This window comes from Salvia miltiorrhiza, chromosome 7, assembly GCF_028751815.1.
Source record: "Salvia miltiorrhiza cultivar Shanhuang (shh) chromosome 7, IMPLAD_Smil_shh, whole genome shotgun sequence".
Lineage (NCBI taxonomy): Eukaryota > Viridiplantae > Streptophyta > Magnoliopsida > Lamiales > Lamiaceae > Salvia > Salvia miltiorrhiza.
In genome coordinates this window covers 56,459,230-56,479,473 of record NC_080393.1, presented here as the reverse complement: position 1 = coordinate 56,479,473, position 20,244 = coordinate 56,459,230, and the positions used below count along the sequence as shown (strand labels likewise).

The following is a 20,244-nucleotide window of genomic DNA, read 5'->3' as shown; positions in this document are numbered from 1 at the left end:
AATGCGCGCGACTTTCTTGTTTCAGCCATATCTTCCTCGTCCGAACTCTGATTTGCGAACCGTTTGCGCCTACGAACTCATATCGTGATGATCTACAATTTTCATTAAGACCATTTGTCCCAACAACTCCTGCTGCTGCTGTCTGGATTCACCTTCTGTCGTTGCTACCTGCCGAAGAGAGTGCGCTAAGGTTTACCTAGGGTTAGGGTTTCAGTGTCGCATATACGACGCACCCCATGCCCCACACCACATCTGTACACAACAGCACAACAGCATCCTGCCAAGGTACATGCTGTCGCCACGACAGTCCCTCGTCCACACACTGCTTCGACCAACGGCATGGCTGGATCAAACACCATAGACGCCGTACTAAAGTCTCAGTTAATCGGATTCCGTTCGTCACTCACCACGCCGCGGCCGAACCCTAGTAGGTGGAAGAGAGACGTCGCTCGCTGCTGTATTGATGCCGCCTCACTCATCTTCTCCGGCAAGATATCATAGTTGTCTCGACCCGTACAAACAAAATACAAAAGAAAGTACGAATACAATGGAAAACTACACTAACCACGGATTTTCTCGTGGTACAAAACAGCCAAACCGGCAAAATCGAAAGCAATAAACATCCACGATAAGACGACAAAATAGGTTAAGAAAAAAATGATAAATCTAGTGATTTTACTATTCGTTTATCTGGTAGAGCCGAAATTCTGGAACCACGGCTCTGATACCAATTGAAGGAACCATATTTTGATATATGATTCACGAGCCCATGACCAATTCTAGATACCAAACGAATACATACAAAAACCATTCGTGCCTATTACAAGGGAACGAGTCTTACTTGCAAATCCGGCGATTAGAGACTCCAGTGTTGATCTTCCAACTTGTTCCCATGGCAAGACTTGACGTTGGGTGGCAACGATCTTCAAGTCCTCTCCCTCTTCAAAGTTGGCGTCTCCTTCTCACTTTTCTGCTCTCACAGATTACTCTTTTCTGATTTCACATTAATGAATAATAGTTAGGTTTAGGGCTGTCTTATTATTTATACTAGGTATTAATCATACCTAAATAATAAACCCATAAACATAATTAAACCAGACCAAGCCCAAAGGCTTTAGAGAATAGAGGGGACACCCACTTAAGGAGTTCGAGCCTTAATTGGGCCAAGCGGGGATCTACTAGCTTGAATAAAGTTTGGCCTCTCAGTGTTCGATTTTCTTATTCAGCCCAGAATAAAATCGAGACACAAGTATTAATTTATTCCACTAGAAAATTAATACAAAATTACCTCTTTATTCTTTAGGTGAGTCGGGGATAGCATTAGACTTAATTAATCCCCGTGTTTAAGATATCTAATATCCATTAATTAATTAATTCCTCTGACGATCAATTAATTAATTAATCAATCGTTTAATTATAAACGACAACTCGAGTGCTACCACTTAAACTTATTATCGTATCGGAACTAATTCCACCTGCAGGGTTTAATACGATAAACTTATTAAGTTCATCGAGAGGATATTATCATCCTATTATTAGCAGGACACAGATCCTTATTGCAATATAATCGCATGTCAAATAATAATTGCTATCACCCAAAGTATTGAGTATATTGAGCTTCAAGAGAACTCTCACCCATAATAAATCAAAGCAATAGTCAATATATTATTCACACCAATTAATCCAACTAAGGTTAAGACTATTTAAGTCGCCGAGATCTTGATTCTTAATTAGTTAGAATATAAGAATTCATCTCACTGTGATCCTGTTCAATACACGAAGGTACTAGCATAAATAAATAGCCGAGACAAACTATTTATCCATTTATGCTACAATCTAAACCAGCAACTCATCCATAGTTGCCTCGATTGTGAACTCAATTTATATCTCAACTTTTTTCAATTATATGATCTTCTGTGATCTACAACACCATATAATCTATAGTATGAGATAAATTGGACTATAATAGGATTATGCAATAACAATATTTCAGATAGAAGAATCATAGTGAACTAAGGAATCAATGTATACAAGCATAAAGTCTTGCTTTCAGTATACAATCCTTCACTACCAAGGTGGATCCAAGAAACAGTCTACGACGCTTGGGCAAACAATGAGTCCCTCAAACGAAAGGATGTTTTGGAACTGTATTTCTTCAGTGCAGCGCTAGAGCCTGTAGGAAAGGGCAACCATGAGGCTTTCCATTTCATAAAGCTTCGACGGCCCGACAATCAAGCCTTAAACCGAATCAAGACTCCTGACCATTAGTCCTCTATTGTCGCCACATTTACGGAATAATAGATTTCCACAAGGCGAGCATGGGGATTATGGGTCTATCTCACAGAGATGGACAAAGCTAAGTCCAAACTCAAGTTCGCTCAGAATTTGAATTTGGGATCATTCCTGTTAAACACCATGACAGGAACTACTACCAAGTATGCCGAAAACGCATTTGAAGAAAAAAGGCTAACACTTTGGCAAAACAAGATCGCGGGGAGTAAAAAGGTTCGTCGCAAGTTTTGTAATATGGCTCACTTGGGCCATTGGAATTAGCACGTTTGCATGGAATGTCCCACGCAGAAAGAACCAGAGTTTTTCAAGAGTTTTTTTCCGAAACCCGATAAAAAGAAGTTCTGGTCCGACGAGTATGAAGAACACAAGACTCCGCGTAGACGAGCACCTCGAGCACCAAAAAAGTAAGACGCCCGACAAAGAAAAGAGAGTCATGTGACTTGGGACAAGAGGACCACCCACTAAACAAAAAACGACAAAAGTGGGTGGAAAAGACGAAAGTGGGTAATTCTACAGGAGATCCACAATGTTGAGTGGAAGGAAAAGCAGCTGGTCCACACCAACAATTATCATAAAAAGATAAAGAAAGGTTCGGCTTCAAGACTTATAGAGGGCATCAAACCTCTATAAAACCGCAAGCTCTAGAGAGAAGAAGGCATCCGAAATTTTATACATCCTCACACAACACACACTCTCTCTAGAATTTATCTTTATAATTTTAAATTTCTGTTTTCAAAAAATTTACAGTTCTAATTTTAGTTTCCTTTTATTTTATGTATACTAGTGTTAGCTACGAATGAGTAGCTAAAACAAGTTTGTCTCCTCCCTTAAGGGGGATTTTATGAAATAAATTAAGTATTTTATAATTCCTCTATAAACGCTTAGTTTTGCTCAACTTTCCGGTTTAGTAAAAAAAATTCTTTCATTTTCCAACAAAATATTATACGTCGGAACTTAGTGAAGGATGAAGGTTGCAGCCATCCCTTGCGAGCGCGTGGTTGGACGGAGCCTTGGGGGCAGACGGTCCGTAAAACGCAACAAGTACTGACTCCTGAAGAAGACCATTCGACTAAATGTATAAAGTTGGTTTATGTTTAGATTAATTTTGAAGTGATACGGAAGCATGTTGGGCCTTTATATTGATTTGATTATTGCTTTATAATTATAGAAAACTTTTAAGGGTATTTTGCTTGAATAATTTCATGATTGGGGTTCTTTTCCAATTTGTTTAAAAGATTGCAAGAAGGTGGGGTTGTTGTATAATTTTATGCAAATTTGGGGTAAATCTGGATAAGTCACAAAAGTTTGGTATGGGAAAATTGAACAATATTGAAAGATTATGATAAATTTTGGATAATCCAAAGGTCATGGGCAAATTGGATTTTTGCTGAAGGTGGTGATATTACACGCAGTTATCCCTAAAATATAAGAAAAAGTGTTGGGCCCATGTTCTAAAAAGAGAAAGTGCCCCATTTTTTTGGACGTCAAATATAATAATTGTACCTCATTTTTTATGAACGAGAAGAGTAATTTAGTAAACTAGCGAAAAGAACGTACATTGTACGTGTAATTAATGTTATTTTAATTGATAATCTATTATTTAAAAAAATCTATCAATTTATTATTTTTATTAGATAATTTATTGGATGAATATATTCATTTATAAGCCTTATCAATAGCTATAGATATAAAGTAGTCTTTATAGATTTGAGTGACAAATAAATGTATATCAAAATAGATTTATATTTTATAAATATAATAATAAATATATAATATGGGTAAAATAGGTAATCCACAAGTTGTGGTTTAGACTACCTTAAGATCTTTTTCTATTAGTATAGATTGCTTATAATCATAAAATTACTCTATTTTTAGAAATAAAAAGGCAAAGGTTAAAAGAGAAGAAACAAAAAATGACAAAGATGTTAAGCATATAGCAAATTAAAGACACAAACTTTTGAGTATTTAGGTTTAAAAATCTTTTTCAAATTGTTCCAAAATTTATGCATTTATGCATCGATGAAAAAAAAAAAAAAAAAGCTGAAATGCCTCCGCGCCGCCGCTGCACTGATTCGGATCCCCATTCCGACATTCTTAGTAGAGAATCCGTAAGCACTCTCCCTCATATTTTCCCTTTTTTGAAATTCCTTACGCGTATACATTTCATAAGTAAAGATTTTGTCTTTGAAATTTAGGTTAGAGATTAATAATAAGAAAACATACGTTTGCTAAGCAGATGGTTGTCTGATTCTCTGCATTTCAGATATCTACTTATGTTTTGGGTGGATAAAACACATGTATTTGGGTTAACAGTGTTTCAAAATTAGGTTAGAGCTGAAATTCCGTATGCATATATGTTTCACAAGAAAGATTTTGTCTTTGAAATTTAGGTTAGAGATTAATATAAAAAGACATTGATTAGTGAAAATGATTAGTCGATTGATTAGTAGAGTGATGATGCTGTTCCAAAACAAAAATTTGTATTTAAGACATGTTTATGACAATATCTGTATTCTATAGGCAGATGATAGACAATAGACATGTTTATGCCAACAAACATAGAGTCCCTCCCCAATGAGCTACTGTTCGAAATTCTCCTCCGTCTGCCGGCCGATCATCTCTACAAGAGAGCGAGGCTCGTGTGCCGGCGGTGGTACGACATTATCCATTCTCATGCCTTCATCAACGCGCAGATGCACGGTGCTACCTATGGACTCCTCCTATCACCCCTAAATGATAATACTCTGCCACTTTATGTAACAGCCGATGCAGACGGTGGAATCCACACATCTGAGCTAAATCACATCTCCAAATTGGGAGTTCTTGCTACCTGCAACGGTTTGGTTCTGGAGTTGGACAACAAACGCTTCCCTCGTCTTGTGAATCCTACAACAAAGCAGTCATTCCTCCTCCCTCAAGGCGTGTCCTATGCCCTGCTCAAGTATGGTTTTGCATGCTCTGCAGCTTCATTGGTGTATAAAGTGATTGCACAGCACAATGTTTCCCACTCGCCACCACGCCTACAAATTGACTACGGTCTTGACGTTCTTACTGTTGGAGTTGATGAATCCTGGAGGAACGTCGAGGTTCACCACCTCCCCGACAATGTCAGGCGATTTTTCTTCGAAAAGGCTCCCTTGACTAGTGAAGGTTTCTTGCATTGGGGAAGGGGGAAGTTCTGCGCGACGTCGGATGTGGAGACGGAGATCATTACACAGAGTGGAATCCCTCTTATTATGCTCCCTCGTCAAGCTTACCTTGAACACAACTATCATTATCTGTCAACTGGGAGGTGTCTGTCGCTCCTGTTTGGGTGTGGGCATCTGTCGTGGCAGGTTTGGGAGTTGAAGGCAGAAACGGGCGAGTGGAGGAAGGCGCTGCCCAACATCGAGTTGGGAGCTGAGAGATGCAGGATTCAACAGTTCTCTGATCGATTTCTTGAGCCACTTGGTTGGGTTAAATATCCACAGGTTTTGGCCTTTTATTTTGGCGCCTTTACTTCTGGGAGGCATTGCATTTTCTACAATCTTGATACGCATCAACTCCACTCCATAGAGCTACCACAATCCTATATTGGTGGTTATCAAGCTTTTCCGCATAAGAATAATCTGATATGGCTATGTTAAAAGAGTATTAGAATTGTTATTGTTTACATTTGGTTTAGTTAAAACAGTTTGTATATAGATTATTTACAGATATTTTGATGTTGGTTTAATATATTGAAGGATGATATAACTTTTTGTGAGAGAATATTTATGATCACTTTGAATGGACAGATTGTGACCTCACAAATCACATTGCTATTCCATTGCAAATCTGCGTGTATATTTATGTAATACAAGCTCAAAAGCAAAGGCAAAATCATTGAGTGTATGTCAAGTCAGCACACTGTCACACATGATACCAACATGATACATTCAAAACCTATATATATTTCATACAAATGTAGACTCTATGTCTACATATATGAAGTAAGAATATATATATAATTTGTCATTGAATGAGAAATCTTGTATGCAAGTGCTAAAGATATAGATTGATAAAACAAATTAAGATTTGTGAAACTTGAAGAAGATATGTTGATGCTTTAGTGCCATCTGGTTTGGGATGATGAGAAGTGGTCTAAACTATGCTTTGCCGCTCTGAGAGAAAAGATTGAGTGAAATGGCCTTCATTTGAAAACCGATGAACTGCTCTTTGGAGTAAGTGCAAGATGGGATTTTTTTGCATCTCTTGTTATTAACTACCACATTACTTTTGGTTAAATTTTCTGTGCGAGTGTGCATGTGTTGGCCAAGTGGTAAGATGTTAATGCCTAAGCCGCGGTCTTTAAATTTCTTTATTCAATACAATTAATTTATCAAAAAGAAATAAAACTTTCCTATGCGATGATGTTGTCCAGCTCATCAAGAATTATTTTGTAGGGAATAGTTGGCTGATGACTTTAAATGACTTTAGGGAATAATTTTAATTTTATAGTATCATTTATACGCAGTGTCATTTACAATATTATAGTGTCAATTATAAGCAGTGTCATTTAAAATGTTATAGTGTCATTTGTATAATAAAATAGTGTCAGTTTCAATCTTATAGTGTCATTTTTCAACATTTATAGTGTCATTTAAAATGTTATAGTGTTAATTTCAATCTTGTAGTGTTCATTTATAATAAATTGTTTTTAATTATAAAAATTACTCCATTTTTAGAAATAAAGAAACAAAGATTAAAAGAGAAGAAACAAAAAATGACAAAGATGTTAAGAATATATCAAATTAAAGGCACAAACTTTCGAGTATTTTGGTTTAAAATTCTTATCGAAATTGTGTCAAAATTTATGTACTTATTTATCACTAACCAAGAAAAACTCTATTCTTTTTTTTATAGTAAGGACGTCAATCGAGCCAACCCACCATATTTTAAGCTAGTTCTATTGAGTTACGAGTTCATGTGCGGCCTAATCAGGTTAAAACAAATTTCGGGTTAGAAATTTCAATCACAACCCAAAATATTCGGATTTCGGGTTAACTCATCGGGCCAGTCGGACTCAAAAATTTATTTTCAAAAAATTAACTAATATATTTTTCTTGATAATATTATATTTGTAATAAATAAATATACGCATAAATAAGTAACATTACATCGACTTACATAACTTAATATGCAAGTCTTTGAGATATAAAGATACAATATTTTTATTAAATAAGTATCATTTTTAAATTTTTTAATCTAAATATTTTATGTTAAATATTGGACTAAAAATACAGAGAAGTGAAATGATGAATATAATTTTCTAATATTGAATTTCTAACATTGAATCAACATACATTTCACAAACTATTGAAGAAAAATATCTTATTATACTAATTTTCATAAGTAAATTAATGAAGTTGAAAATCAAATAACAAGATAATTCTTATATAGTATAGGGAACACATTATTTTCGAGTCAGACATATATAATTTCGGGTCGGCGCTATCGGATGTCGGGCTATTCGAACGGTAATTTTTGTTGGATTGAAAATTTTCAATTTTAACTCTTTGGAATTGATGGTTTAATTGGGCCACCCCACACATTTTGGCTTGGATTGAAGCCCTACTAATAAGTATTTATTTGTGCCGACCGCTTTGTAATTCATTTACTTCGCCGCCGCATTTTACACCGTTGACAGATAATAGAAAAGCTGAAATGCCTCGGCGGCGCTGCTGCAACGACGGCACCGTTTCGGATCCCCATTCCGACATTCTTAGTAGAGAATCGGTAAGCACTCTCCCTCGATCATATTTTGCCTTGTTTGATATGCACATGCCTAAATTAGGTTACACCTCAAATTCCCTATGCATATATGTTTCATAACAAAATGTTTTTATCTTTGAAATTTAGGTAAGAGTATAATATAAAGAAGCATTGATATGTATATGGCTGTCTTATTCTCAAGCATTTAAATTTTGGAATGATAAAACACATGTATACAAAACAAAAATTTGTAGATAAGATACATGTTTATATGACATATCTTTATTCAATAAAAGCAGATGATATACAATAGAAGTCGGGCTTATTATTTCCGGAGGTGTAAAAAGGAGAGGCCAACAAATATAGAGTCCCTCCCCACAGACCTATTGTTCGAAATCCTCCTCCGTTTGCCGGCCGATCATCTCTACGAGAGAGCGAGGCTCGTGTGCTGGCGGTGGTACCACATTATCCATTCTCATGCCTTCATCAACGCGCAGATGCACGGTGCTACCTATGGACTCCTCCTATCACGCCTATATGATAATACTATTCTGCCACTTTATGTAACAGCCGACGCAGATGGTGGAATCCACACATCTGAGCTAAATCGCATCTCCATATTGAGAGTTGTTGCTACCTGCAACGGTTTAGTTCTGGAGTTGAAAGCCAAAGGTTGCTGCTTCCCTCGTCTTGTGATTGTGAATCCTGCAACGAAGCAGTCATTCCGCCTCCCACCATTCCCTAGAGGCGTATACTATCTCCAGCGCTACTGTAGTTTAGCATACTCTGCAGCTTCCTTGGCGTATAAAGTGATTGCACCGTACAATGTTCACCACTCGCCACTACACCTAGAATACTACGGTCTTGACGTGCTCACTGTTGGAGTCGATGAATCCTGGAGGCACGTCCAGGTACAGCACTTACCCGACCTTCTCAGGCCACGTCTCCTCGCCAAGACTCCATTGACTAGTGAAGGTTTCCTGCACTGGGGACGGGGGAGATACTGCGCGACCATGGATGTGGAGACGGAGATCATTACACTGAGTGAAGCCCCTTATGAGTACAATGAAAGAAACTATTATTATCTGTCAACTGGGAGGTGTGTGTCGCTCCTGGTTGCGTGTGGGGATCTATCGTGGGAGGTTTGGGAGATGAAGGCAGAGACGGGCGAGTGGAGGAAGGCGCTGCCCAACGTCGACTTGGGAGCTCAGAAATGCAGGATTCAACAGTTTGCTCCTAAAGATGCTCGTCGTGTTCTTGCACCACTTGGTTGGGTTAAATATCCACAGGTTTTGGCCTTTCATTTTGGGATGCATTGGCGGCATTGCATTTTCTACAATCTTGACACGCATCAACTCGACTCCATAGAGCTACCAGAATTCTATACTAGTGGTTATTATGAAGCTTTTCCGCATAAGAATAATCTGATATGGCTAAGTTAAAAGAGTATTAGAAACGTTATTGTTTCTATTTGGTCAAGTTCAAAGAGTTGATATATCATATAGATTCTTAAAACGTATCAACGTTTTAGATTATTTGCAGATATATGATGCTTATTTTCTCAAGAGACTCTTTCAAAGAGTAGTAGTATTGAAGGATGATATAACATGGAATATTTATGATCACTTTGAATGGACAAATTGTGACCTCACAGTCACGTTGCTATTGGATTGCAAATCAACGTATATTCTATTCAAGAATATTTTTAATGAAATTAAGTACCCCCTCCGTCCACAAAGTATTGCCTCATTTACTGTTTGGCACAGGTTGTAATAAGTATTGCCCGTTGACTAAAGTGTATTGGATTGCAAATCAACGTATATTCTATTCAAGAATATTTTTAATGAAATTAAGTACTCCCTCCGTCCACAAAGTATTGCCCCATTTACTGTTTAAAGTGTTAAAGGTGTTGTGTGGTGGGTCCACTATTAATAAAGTGTAATAAAGTAAAATATAAAAATGAAATAAGTTGTTGTATGGTGGGTCCATTAGTGGCAATTGAAGTATTGCCCCATTTACTGTTTGGCACAGGTTTTAATAAGTATTGCCCGTTGACTAAAGTGTTAAAGGTGTTGTGTGTTGGGTCCACTAGTAATAAAGTGTAATAAAGTAAAATATAAAAATAAAATAAGTTGTTGTATGGTGGGTCCATTAGTGGCAATTGATGATAAATAAATGAAAGAAAAAAGAGTATAGTGGTACAAAAAGCAGAGTAGGGCATTACTTTGTGGACAAGGAAAAATGGGTAAGTAGGGCAATATTTTGTGGACGGATGTAGTAATATATAAACTTAAAAGTAAGACCATCATTTTCCAATAACTCATATACACAACATTATCAAACGAGCTAGCAAAAAATTGACTTAGATCAAAGAAGAGTGTAAACAAACACCAATCATATCATTAGTTGAGCTATGAACATATGTATAACTCAATCATGAAGTAATATATATACAAAGAAGATTGTTTGAGGTCTCCAACAATTGGTTCCTCTCCAGCAGCACAACTCGAGCTCCAACACTTATCCTTCCTTCCTTAACGACTGGTTGGCTTTTAAACAGAGGATATGCCATGAAATGAAATGAAAGCACTAATTCTAGCATATTATATAATAAACAAAATCAAATTTAGAATAAGAAGTGACAAAGCATATTGTATCAGAATAACTGTTAAACATACTGAAAACTGAGATAAAAGTAGAGAAAGAGATTTGGAGAGTGATATTTTGTATTCAAAGACTTAACCAAATACAAAGTATTTACAAAATATATAAGCGAGCAGAGTAACCGCTCCTAACTACTCTAACTGCTCCAGCTAACATTCTAACAAACTAACAAACTTGCTGACTAGACTGCTGACTCATAGCTGACTCAGCTATGCTGACTCATACTCTTAACATACTCCCAAAAAGATTTATATGTATGTAATCAAACTGGTTGTACAAGTTTTAACTTTGAACGAAGTAAACAAAAACGAGACTCCGGGAGTGGTTTGGTGAAGATATCGGCGACTTGATCTTCAGTTGGAACATGTCCTACTTCAATGATTTTCTCCATTACTTTTTCCCGAACGAAGTGGATGTCGACCTCAACATGTTTTGTGCGCGAGTGGAAAATAGGATTTGCTGAGAGGGCAACTGCTGCTGTGTTGTCACACCAAACTTGATGAGGATGAGTAAATGGGAGTCCCAACTCTTGGCAAAGCGGCTGAAGCCACATGAGTTCAGTGGCAACATTTGCAAGGGAGCGATACTCCGATTCAGCGCTACTCCTAGAAACTACAGGCTGTTTCTTTGAGCTCCAAACACTACTACAAAAGTTTACATACATAACAGTGAATAGATAACGGTTTTTTTCAAAAACCGTTATGTATGAGCGCACTTTTAGGAATAGATAACGGTTTTGCGAAAATCCGTTATCTATGTACTGTTGTCTAAATGCATAGATAACGGTTTGAACAAATGCGTTATGTTTTTGCGTTATCTATAAGTTGCATACATAACGGTATTACAAAACCGTTGTGCCACCGTTATCTATGACCATCTTTTATAACAGTAATTTACAACGGTTTTTGAACCGTTATGTATAAGAGTCATTTACAACGGTTTTTGAACCGTTATGTATGAGCGTCTCTAAAAACTGTTATGTATAATTTTTTTTATTAATTTTTTTAAAATAATTTTCTACATTCTTATATTATATTAAAAAATAACAAATAAATTATTTATCCTAAAATTTGAATTTATTCCTAGATATAGACTTTGAAAAATAAAAATTCATAACATTTTTTTATTTTATCAACACTTATATAAAATGTAAATTAAAAATCTAAATTAGAAATCTAAATACCAAAAATTGAATATTAAAAGTGAAAAAAAGAAAAAAATTTAGGAAATTTAGAAATTAACCCCTCCTCCCAAACTAGAAGCCCTAGTTCTCTCGACTCTCTCTCTCCCCTCTCGACTCCGCCGCCGGCGCCGCTGCCCCGAGCCAGCCCGTCGCCGCCCACCCTTGTCGCGCTGCGTCGCGCCGCTGCCGCCCACCCTCGCTACGTCTCATCTCCTCCCCAAATCTCTCTCTCACTTCGCGATCTCTCCCTCTTTGAGAGATAGTCGCCGCCGCTGCCGAGGCAAGTTCCGGCCACAGAAGCACGCCCCCCCTCTGTCCTCCCCGGCCGCAGCAACGTCAGCCACCAAGCTCGTCGCACTTCCCTCGTCTCCCTCTTAATCTCCTCTCTCTCTGACTCAAATGCACGCACACCATACCGCGCCTGAAATCCTAGATCTATAATCTACAGCCACCTCCCTGTCGATTCCCGTCTACCGCACGGCGGGAAGGCCGCCGCCTCCGAGCTCAGCCCAAAGCCCCCTCTGCTCTCCATACTCCGGCGACAACAGCGACTCCTTGCCGCCGCCGTGCCCTAGCTTCAATCCGCCGCTGAACTCCCTCTTCCGTGCCCTAGCTTCAATCCACCGCTTCAATCTATACTACTTTGGGTGAATGAAGAAGCTAACTCTTGCTCACCGTGCAGGTATGAATATATCGAGAATCACCTATTGGGTTCGCCTCAATATACAATTCACAGTATAGCTCCTTACCAGTCAAAAGACATTGAGAAAGCAGAGGAGCTAACTTTTGGATGGAGCACTCTAGGAAATAGCAATAGTGAAAACTGCATCCAATCGTTCTTGCTACTCTTTGTAAGTCAAAATTATTCATTCTCAATGATAAGGTACTTTGTTGAACTGAATTTGAGATTGAGAGTGAAACTAGAGTGATGTAATGTTCAAAGTATTTTCTGCTGCAGCTTTTTATCTACCACAAGTAAGTTAATCTGAATTCTACATATACATACTACGATTAAGTATGTACTTCTTTGTTTTGGGCGACAGATTAATGATCATTTGCCTGCGGTTTATCTGTGCAAGTGAGTTCATTTGCTCAGGTGCTTGACACAACTGCGATGCTCAGTGTTGTTCCCCCAAGATACAAGTGGACTGGTGGAGAGATTGGTTTCTCCACAGCTATTGGCAAGCAAGATACAAGAGCCTTCCATTGTAAGTCTTGAATTTCTTTATTATCATTTCAACCAAGTGAATTGGCTTGAGTATGTCTTTTTAATTAAGAATAAGCTAATCACTCATCTTAACTACACATGTATTTACTGTAATTGGCTATCTATGAGTAGAACTAGGAAGACTCTAATCCTTAGTAATTAATATAAGTTATGCTTATCGTGCATTTACTTCTTAGCATGAACTTGTTAGAGAACGACTCTGATGCTGAGGCAAGCCACGAAATTATGGCTATGAACTATGCAGGTACCACTTCACCATTGTTAGAAATGTTATTTTTTCATTTGAGTATTTGTAATAATTTTTATTCATCATGACACATTTAAGAAGACAATCTATGGTATCATTTTGGCAATACTGTTCTGAAGAGTATCTTTCTTGATCTGTGCTGTTAGTAATTTAGTATTCTATTTTGTAGTTGGCAACTGATCCTACTTGATAGTATGGTAAATAATGTGAACAAATCTCATCCACTTCGATGTATTAAACTACTTTTGTGGTTATCACTTACAAGTTATGTCAAACTAGCAAATATCCAGCTCAACTGCCGACTATCCTTTGCCAGCAGGTTAAAATAGGCATGAACTTTTTTTTTTCTTTAAGTTGCAGTTGGGTTTTGTACGAGACTGTGTGGAGAAGGCTAGGGTATCTACCTTTCTGGATCTTGACTATTGCAATTTTATGCTTTTACAGGTTGAGGTGGCTGTAGTGTTGGTGCTTAAAAATGGAGAATTCTGGAGCGGTGGAGGGAATCGAATACTGGCTGCAGTGGCAGGTACTGCTTTGCGCCTTCGCCTTTATCGCCATGGCTTACTTGCTCTACGAGACTGTTGCTGCCTTCGGATTCTTCGTCTTCTTTTTCTACACTCAGTCAGTAACTCCTCTCTCTCTCTGCCTCCCTCACACACACACACACTTGAATTTTAACTCAAAATTGCATGATTGTTATCCAGGTGGACGTTTTGCACTGGTGGTAGTATACTTTGCGGTTCGTACATCTCTTCTTTGATTGCATTTGTAGTGTAAATTTGAGTTGTAGGGTTTGAGCTTTTTCTGTTGCAGATTGCTACTGTGGTCTCGATTCGGGGATGTAGGAGGAAACCCATTCAGACTGGGGAGAAGGATAATTTACTGAAAAAAGGACACGGAAGAGAAGCTTGGATTTCTAGAAAATCTACTGCAAATCATCTATCAGGTTAGTTATCCCATTCAACATGGCCCATGTTTTTGCATCTCTGCTCTACTAGCGTTCCATAAGCTACAACTTGATGTGGAAAATAGCTGTTTGTTCTTAAATTTAAGAGTAGCTTAGAGAATTACCCACGGCCAATGGCTGATGGCTATCCCAATTTCTCGAGAATACTAATGGAAGTGTTAATCACAAATGTTTATTTGGCATGATACATTGCATACTCTGTTATTTCTTTTTCTGATACAATTGCTTTATTGCAATGACTTAACTGCTGGTTTATCATGAGATCGATGGTTTCCACATAACCTGATTTATATATGTTGTCGTTAACACTGGGTAACTAATTAGTTTCACAGTTATTGTTGCAGTTTTAACTGGCTCACTGTGAGTAATTTCTGTTAATCCATTCTTTGAGGAGACAAGGTTTTTTTTTTTTCTTAACATGATTTCGTGCGAGTCGAGCTCTTTCCTCAGTGCCTATACCACATTATATTTTGAATCTCTTATTCTTATTCAATTATGTAAAATAATTCTGAGCAAAAATACGGATCTTCAAGATATAGAGTGTGGTGACTAAGAAAGAATCGTTTACTTAAGCTTTTCATGAAACTACAGGCCAAATAAATACATTTAAAACTTTTTGTAATTGTTCAAAGGATTTATTGTTGCTTAGTGTGAAATTGTTTCGATTGTTCAAAGGATTTATTGTTGCTTAGTGAACATTGAGATCTTGAAGATTACTTATGTAACTCACATGTTGCCGGATTTTTTTAATTCTCCAGTTCATTATTGTGATTGAGTTTATCATCTTGGCGGATCAAGTAGATGGGAGTCGATGAGCTATGAGGACTACTACAAACGAGAAGGCTGAAGCAGAGAACGTCGTTTCAAATGTCTAGCAAGTTGCGCGCATTTGTAATATTTTTTAATTAAACATCTAGCTAAATAGAATATATGTGAAGTTTTCATTATATTTGGATGATAATGTATGAATATTTTGGATGATATATAATATTGTTATTGTTGATTTTATCATTTTGTCGTTTTATAAAAATTGCAAAATATACTACAATTATATAAAGTGCAAAAAAAACTGTTATAAAAGGTGCAAAAACCGTTATGTATAAGCATTATAGATAACGGTTTCATACCGTTATGTATAGAAAAAAAACTGTTAACTATGATAGGAAAAAAAACAAAAAAAATACAAAATATAACGGAAAAATCCTCATACATAACGGTATAAACCGTTATGTATAATCATTATAGATAACGGTTTCATACCGTTATGTATAGAAAAAAAACTGTTAACTATGATAGGAAAAAAAACAAAAAAAATACAAAACATAACGGAAAAATCCTCATACATAACGGTATAAACCGTTATGTATAATCATTATAGATAACGGTTTCATACCGTTATGTATGAGCATCTCGTACCGTTATCTATTCTCACATACATAACGGTTTTTAAACCGTTGTCTATGATACGTATCATAGATAACACCACTATACACAACAGTTTTTTTGCTCATAGATAACGGATAAAATCCGTTATCTATGAGCGTTTTTCTAGTAGTGAATGTAGCACATACTTTTGCTAGGGTATGGGGGGCAGGGTGTCCAAGACTTCGATGCAAAATATCCAAATTTTGGGTACAAACACCAGCAAATTGAGAAGTTTTATTGCAGATTACAAGAGCTTGATCAGAGTTCAGAAGATTTCTACCTCTAGATTCTGATACAGAACAGATGTTATCAGAATGATTACATGAGACTGAAGTAGATGAGTTACAAGGCTTAATGGAAGAACTCTTGCAAATAGAGGAGAGATCAAGCTGATACAGCCCTTTATGCATATGGCCCTTCAAGAGAATCTTGTTGGTTTGGAGATCCTTGACAAAACAGCAAGTGTCATTAAATTCAATTGAAACTTGATTATCTTTGGTAAATTGTGAAATGCTAAGCAAGTTTTTGGTAATTTGGGGAACATAGAGGATGTTGTTGAGTAATAAGGACTGTTTTGAAAAGGTAGGGGAAGGAAGAGAAGTGCAGCATATAGAAGAGATAGGGAGAGAATTACCATTGCCAACCACAAGATGTTCTTGTCCAATGTAGTCTTTGCTTATAGCCAAGTTTTGCATGTTGTTGGTGATATGAGAAATAGCTCCACTATCCATATACCAGTGAGGATCTCCCTGCATATCATCTTGAGGAAGATTAGATTCATTAGACATTCCAGTAGCATCAGAGTTAAAAGCTTGAGGAGATGTAACAGTGTTATCAGTGAAGTGTATGTCAAATCTTTTGAAACACTTTATAGCAACGTGGCCATTGCGACCACACAATTGGCAGGTGATGATTTTGCTTGTGGCTGATGATCTGCCACCTCGATTTGCCATGCCTCCACGGCCAGAACTTGGACCTCTACCTCCTTTGTAGGCAATATGGGCAGTAGGTTCGAATAGAGAAGTGAGAGGAGAGTGTTGTTGCAGCAACCGAAGTTCATAAGCCTGAAACGCAAATTGAACTTCCTGCAAGTTCTGTGTGTCAGAGTTATTCATGATGTTTACCACTAATGCTTCATATTCTGGACCAAAACCAGCCAGAATGTACATGATTAACTCCTCATCATTCACAATTTACCCAACCGCAGACAGTTGATCAGCATATCCACGCATCTTTAAGAAGAATTCTTCAACAGTGAGGTCGCCTTTTTTTGTAGATTGAAGAAGGAGACGCAGTTGCATTATGCGCGCCTTAGACTGAGACATGAACAAGCGTTCTAGAGTATGCCAGAGATCACGAGCGTGGGAGCAGCGAACGACATGTCCAAGCATGGACTTACTGACGGAGGAGAGAAGCCAGCTGAGTAGAAACTGATCTTTGCGGTGCCAAAGAGCATACTCTGGATTAGGAGCTCCAGAGAAAGACGGAAGAGAGCGCGATGGAGAAGTAGCAGTAGAGGAGATCAGGTTGTCGAGACCATGAGCATAGATGGTGGCGATAGCTTGAGCTCGCCAAAAAACATAGTTCGTGCGATCTAGCTTGATGATTGTAGGTAGATGTGGTTGAGTTGCAGCGGAATTGCGATTTTCCATGGTGAGTGAGAGAAAAATCGGATCGAAAACTATAAAACTTGAAGGAGAATAAAGCTCGATCTAGAATTGATCGAGAGGATTCTGCAGATTTGCTGCAAGGAGCGGTTTAACTGGCGATTGATACCATGTTAAACATACTGAAAACTGAGAGAAAAGTAGAGAAAGAGATTTGGAGAGAGATTTTATGTATTCAAAGACTTAACCAAATACAAAGTATTTACAAAATATATAAGCGAGCAGAGTAACCGCTCCTAACTACTCTAACTGCTCCAGCTAACATTCTAACAACTAACAAACTTGCTGACTAGACTGCTGACTCATAGTTGACTCAGCTATGCTGACTCATACTCTTAACAATAACTCAATTTTGTTTGTTCCTTCATTTGGTATAATAGAAGCTTCATTGAATATATGTTAAGTCAGCTCCAAAACTAGGATTACTATGTGACAGATGATTCCAACATGATACATTCAAACCTATCTTTCATACAAATATAGACTCTATATCTACATATATAATAAAAATAATGAAAAGGGTAGACGTTGCGAACACACCACATTCTAAGACTGAAAGGAGGGTTAAACCCCTTCTGATACGTCTTCAGCTTAATCCATTCCATCTGCAGATAATAAGCAAAGAAATGATTGTGAAAAGAGAGGTGAAGCTAAGACGCAATTGATTGTACTCCACCAAGAATACATAACAGTACGCTTTAACTCTTGGCCTCCAACTAATCTGGTGTAAGAACAAGACTGGCTTCAACATAAATGAATCGAATCAAATCAAATAAGAAAAGATTATGCAAGAAGGTGAATACGAGGAGGCCAAGAAGACGAGGAATTCAGTTAGGATTGTTATGGGCACGCTTAAAGGATTCCTAACTGGTCTACAATGTCTTGTAAATAGATCCTCACCCCAATCCGGTGTCTTAGCCACAAACTCTTCGACTTTTATATCCGACAAGTGATCAGCTGCAATACATCTTCTGCTACCTCATCTCCAATAATGAGATCATTAATTGCTGAGGAACTCCTCCCACAAGTTAGTCATATCACTCAAATTGGTGTAACCAACAGAGGTGTCAGGGTCTGTCTCAGTCGAGAGGCCCTTCAAATCCGTGCTCGATCCATCCTCCATCACACAAGAGAAAAGACTATCCACCTTCAGTTGGACTCATATTTATTCTCCTCTTCTGACCTATTTCAATGTTCTTCTTCTCATTCGAGTATTTATCCACATACTGCTGAACAAAACTCGGGCTCTTGAAAGCCTTAGCAAGGAAACTCAGCATCTGCTGCTGCTTCCTCTCTGTATGTAGAAGCCTATTGTCAGTATGTTAGAAGAAATTAGGTTATTGTGTATGAAGAGGATTACAGATAGGAAATCTGCATTGTTGGCTTGGAAGAGTGAATGGGCTCCAAATGCTATAAAGTTGTTTGAGGCCAACAAATTTGATTCAATGGAATGTAAAGTTGTCTGGAATGGTGAGTATGGGTATGAAGTGACTGAGGGAGAAGATAGACATATTGTATTTATAGATACAAAGAAGTGTACCTGTAGAGTTTGGGATCTTACTGGTGTCCCCTGTTGTCATGCTATTGCTGCGTTTCATTCAAGCTCAATTGATCCAATGCTTGTTATTAGTAAGTGGTACCATAAGGAACCATGCATCTGCCAAGGATTATGAACATGTTATTCATCATTCCCTAGAGGCGATGTTTGGTGGCTGCAGCGAACGCTGGCGGAAGTGCAGTGATGTTATAGAGATGCGGAAAGGCTTTCGGGGGCGGCGGTGGCCGCGGAGGGGTGGAATGTGGCGGAAGTGCAGTGATGTTCTCTCCCCCATTTCTTTTCTAGTTAAAAAATGGCATCGTTTTTAACTAAGTAAAACGACCGTGTTTAACTATTATTCCGACGTGTTCACGTAAGATTTCGATCCAGTTGTCCATGTCATCAATTTTTCGCCGAAAAATTGGCCGGAGTATCTAAATCAGATAAATTGAAAGTTTACTATTATTCATTACAGACCTTGAAATTGGGTACCCAAACCAGAACTTGGAAATAGTTGGGTAATTTAGGCACCATTAACCCTAAAAATTACTCCATTTCTAGAAATAAAAGAGAAGAAACAAAAAATGACAAAGATGTTAAGCATATATCAAATTAAAGGCACAAACTTTTGAGTATTTAGGTTTAAAATTCTAATTAAAACTGTTCCAAAATTTATTATTTATGCATCGATTTAACAAAAAAAAAGAGTATTTAGTAGTACTTCAGTTTGGGCGAGAAACTGAGCATTTATTGGGGCCCGCCGCTCGTAATTCATTTGCATCGATAGAGAAGTTGGAATGCTTCGTCCCAAACTAGCCTCCCAGAAGCCGCCACCTCCACGGCGCTGCTGCACCGACGGCGGCGTTTCGGATCCCCATTCCCACATTCTTAGTAGAGAATCCGTAAGCAATCTCCCTCATATTTTGCCTTTTATGATATGCAAATGCCTCTCTTTCAAAATTAGGTTATATATACTTCAAATTCCCATATGCATATATGTTTCACAAGAAAAGGTTTTCTTTTTCAAAATTTATGTTTTGGGCTTATAAAGCAGTTGTATACAAATTAGTGAAATTGGTTAGTCGATGGATTAGTAATTTAGTAGAGTGATGATGCTCTTCTGTTCCAAAACAAAAATTAATTGTTCAATAGCTGTCTTGCTCTCTGCATTTCAATTATTTGGCTCAAATTAGTGAATTGGTTAGTCGATTGATTAGTAGAGTGATGACTGATGATGCTATTTCAAAACAAAAATTTGTAGATGATATGCATTAGAAGTCGGCCTTATTATTCCCGGAGGT

At 37.6% G+C, this 20,244-nt stretch overlaps 1 protein-coding gene and 2 long non-coding RNA genes across 4 annotated transcripts in view; 2 read left to right on the top strand and 1 right to left on the bottom strand.

The window, feature by feature from the left end:
- The first annotated feature begins 11,327 nt into the window (after positions 1-11,327).
- Positions 11,328-13,992, top strand: LOC130995038 (uncharacterized). Its single transcript, XR_009092022.1, has 4 exons — positions 11,328-12,723; positions 12,916-13,080; positions 13,277-13,344; positions 13,792-13,992. It is a non-coding gene; the product is annotated as an uncharacterized LOC130995038 (long non-coding RNA).
- Positions 13,993-14,059: 67 nt separating this feature from the next.
- Positions 14,060-15,322, top strand: LOC130995018 (uncharacterized). Its single transcript, XR_009092002.1, has 3 exons — positions 14,060-14,086; positions 14,161-14,293; positions 15,073-15,322. It is a non-coding gene; the product is annotated as an uncharacterized LOC130995018 (long non-coding RNA).
- A 2,618-nt stretch (positions 15,323-17,940) lies between these two features.
- Positions 17,941-20,244, bottom strand: part of LOC130994897 (heat shock factor protein HSF30-like) — an 87,597-nt gene continuing 85,293 nt past the window's right edge. For both annotated transcript variants that reach the window (XM_057920019.1, XM_057920021.1), the window contains exon 3: positions 17,941-18,011. Coding sequence is in view for 1 of the 2 variants with exons in the window: in XM_057920021.1 (XP_057776004.1) it covers positions 17,998-18,011 (14 nt within the window). In the remaining variant the exon portion in view is untranslated. The remainder of the gene's footprint in view (positions 18,012-20,244) is intronic.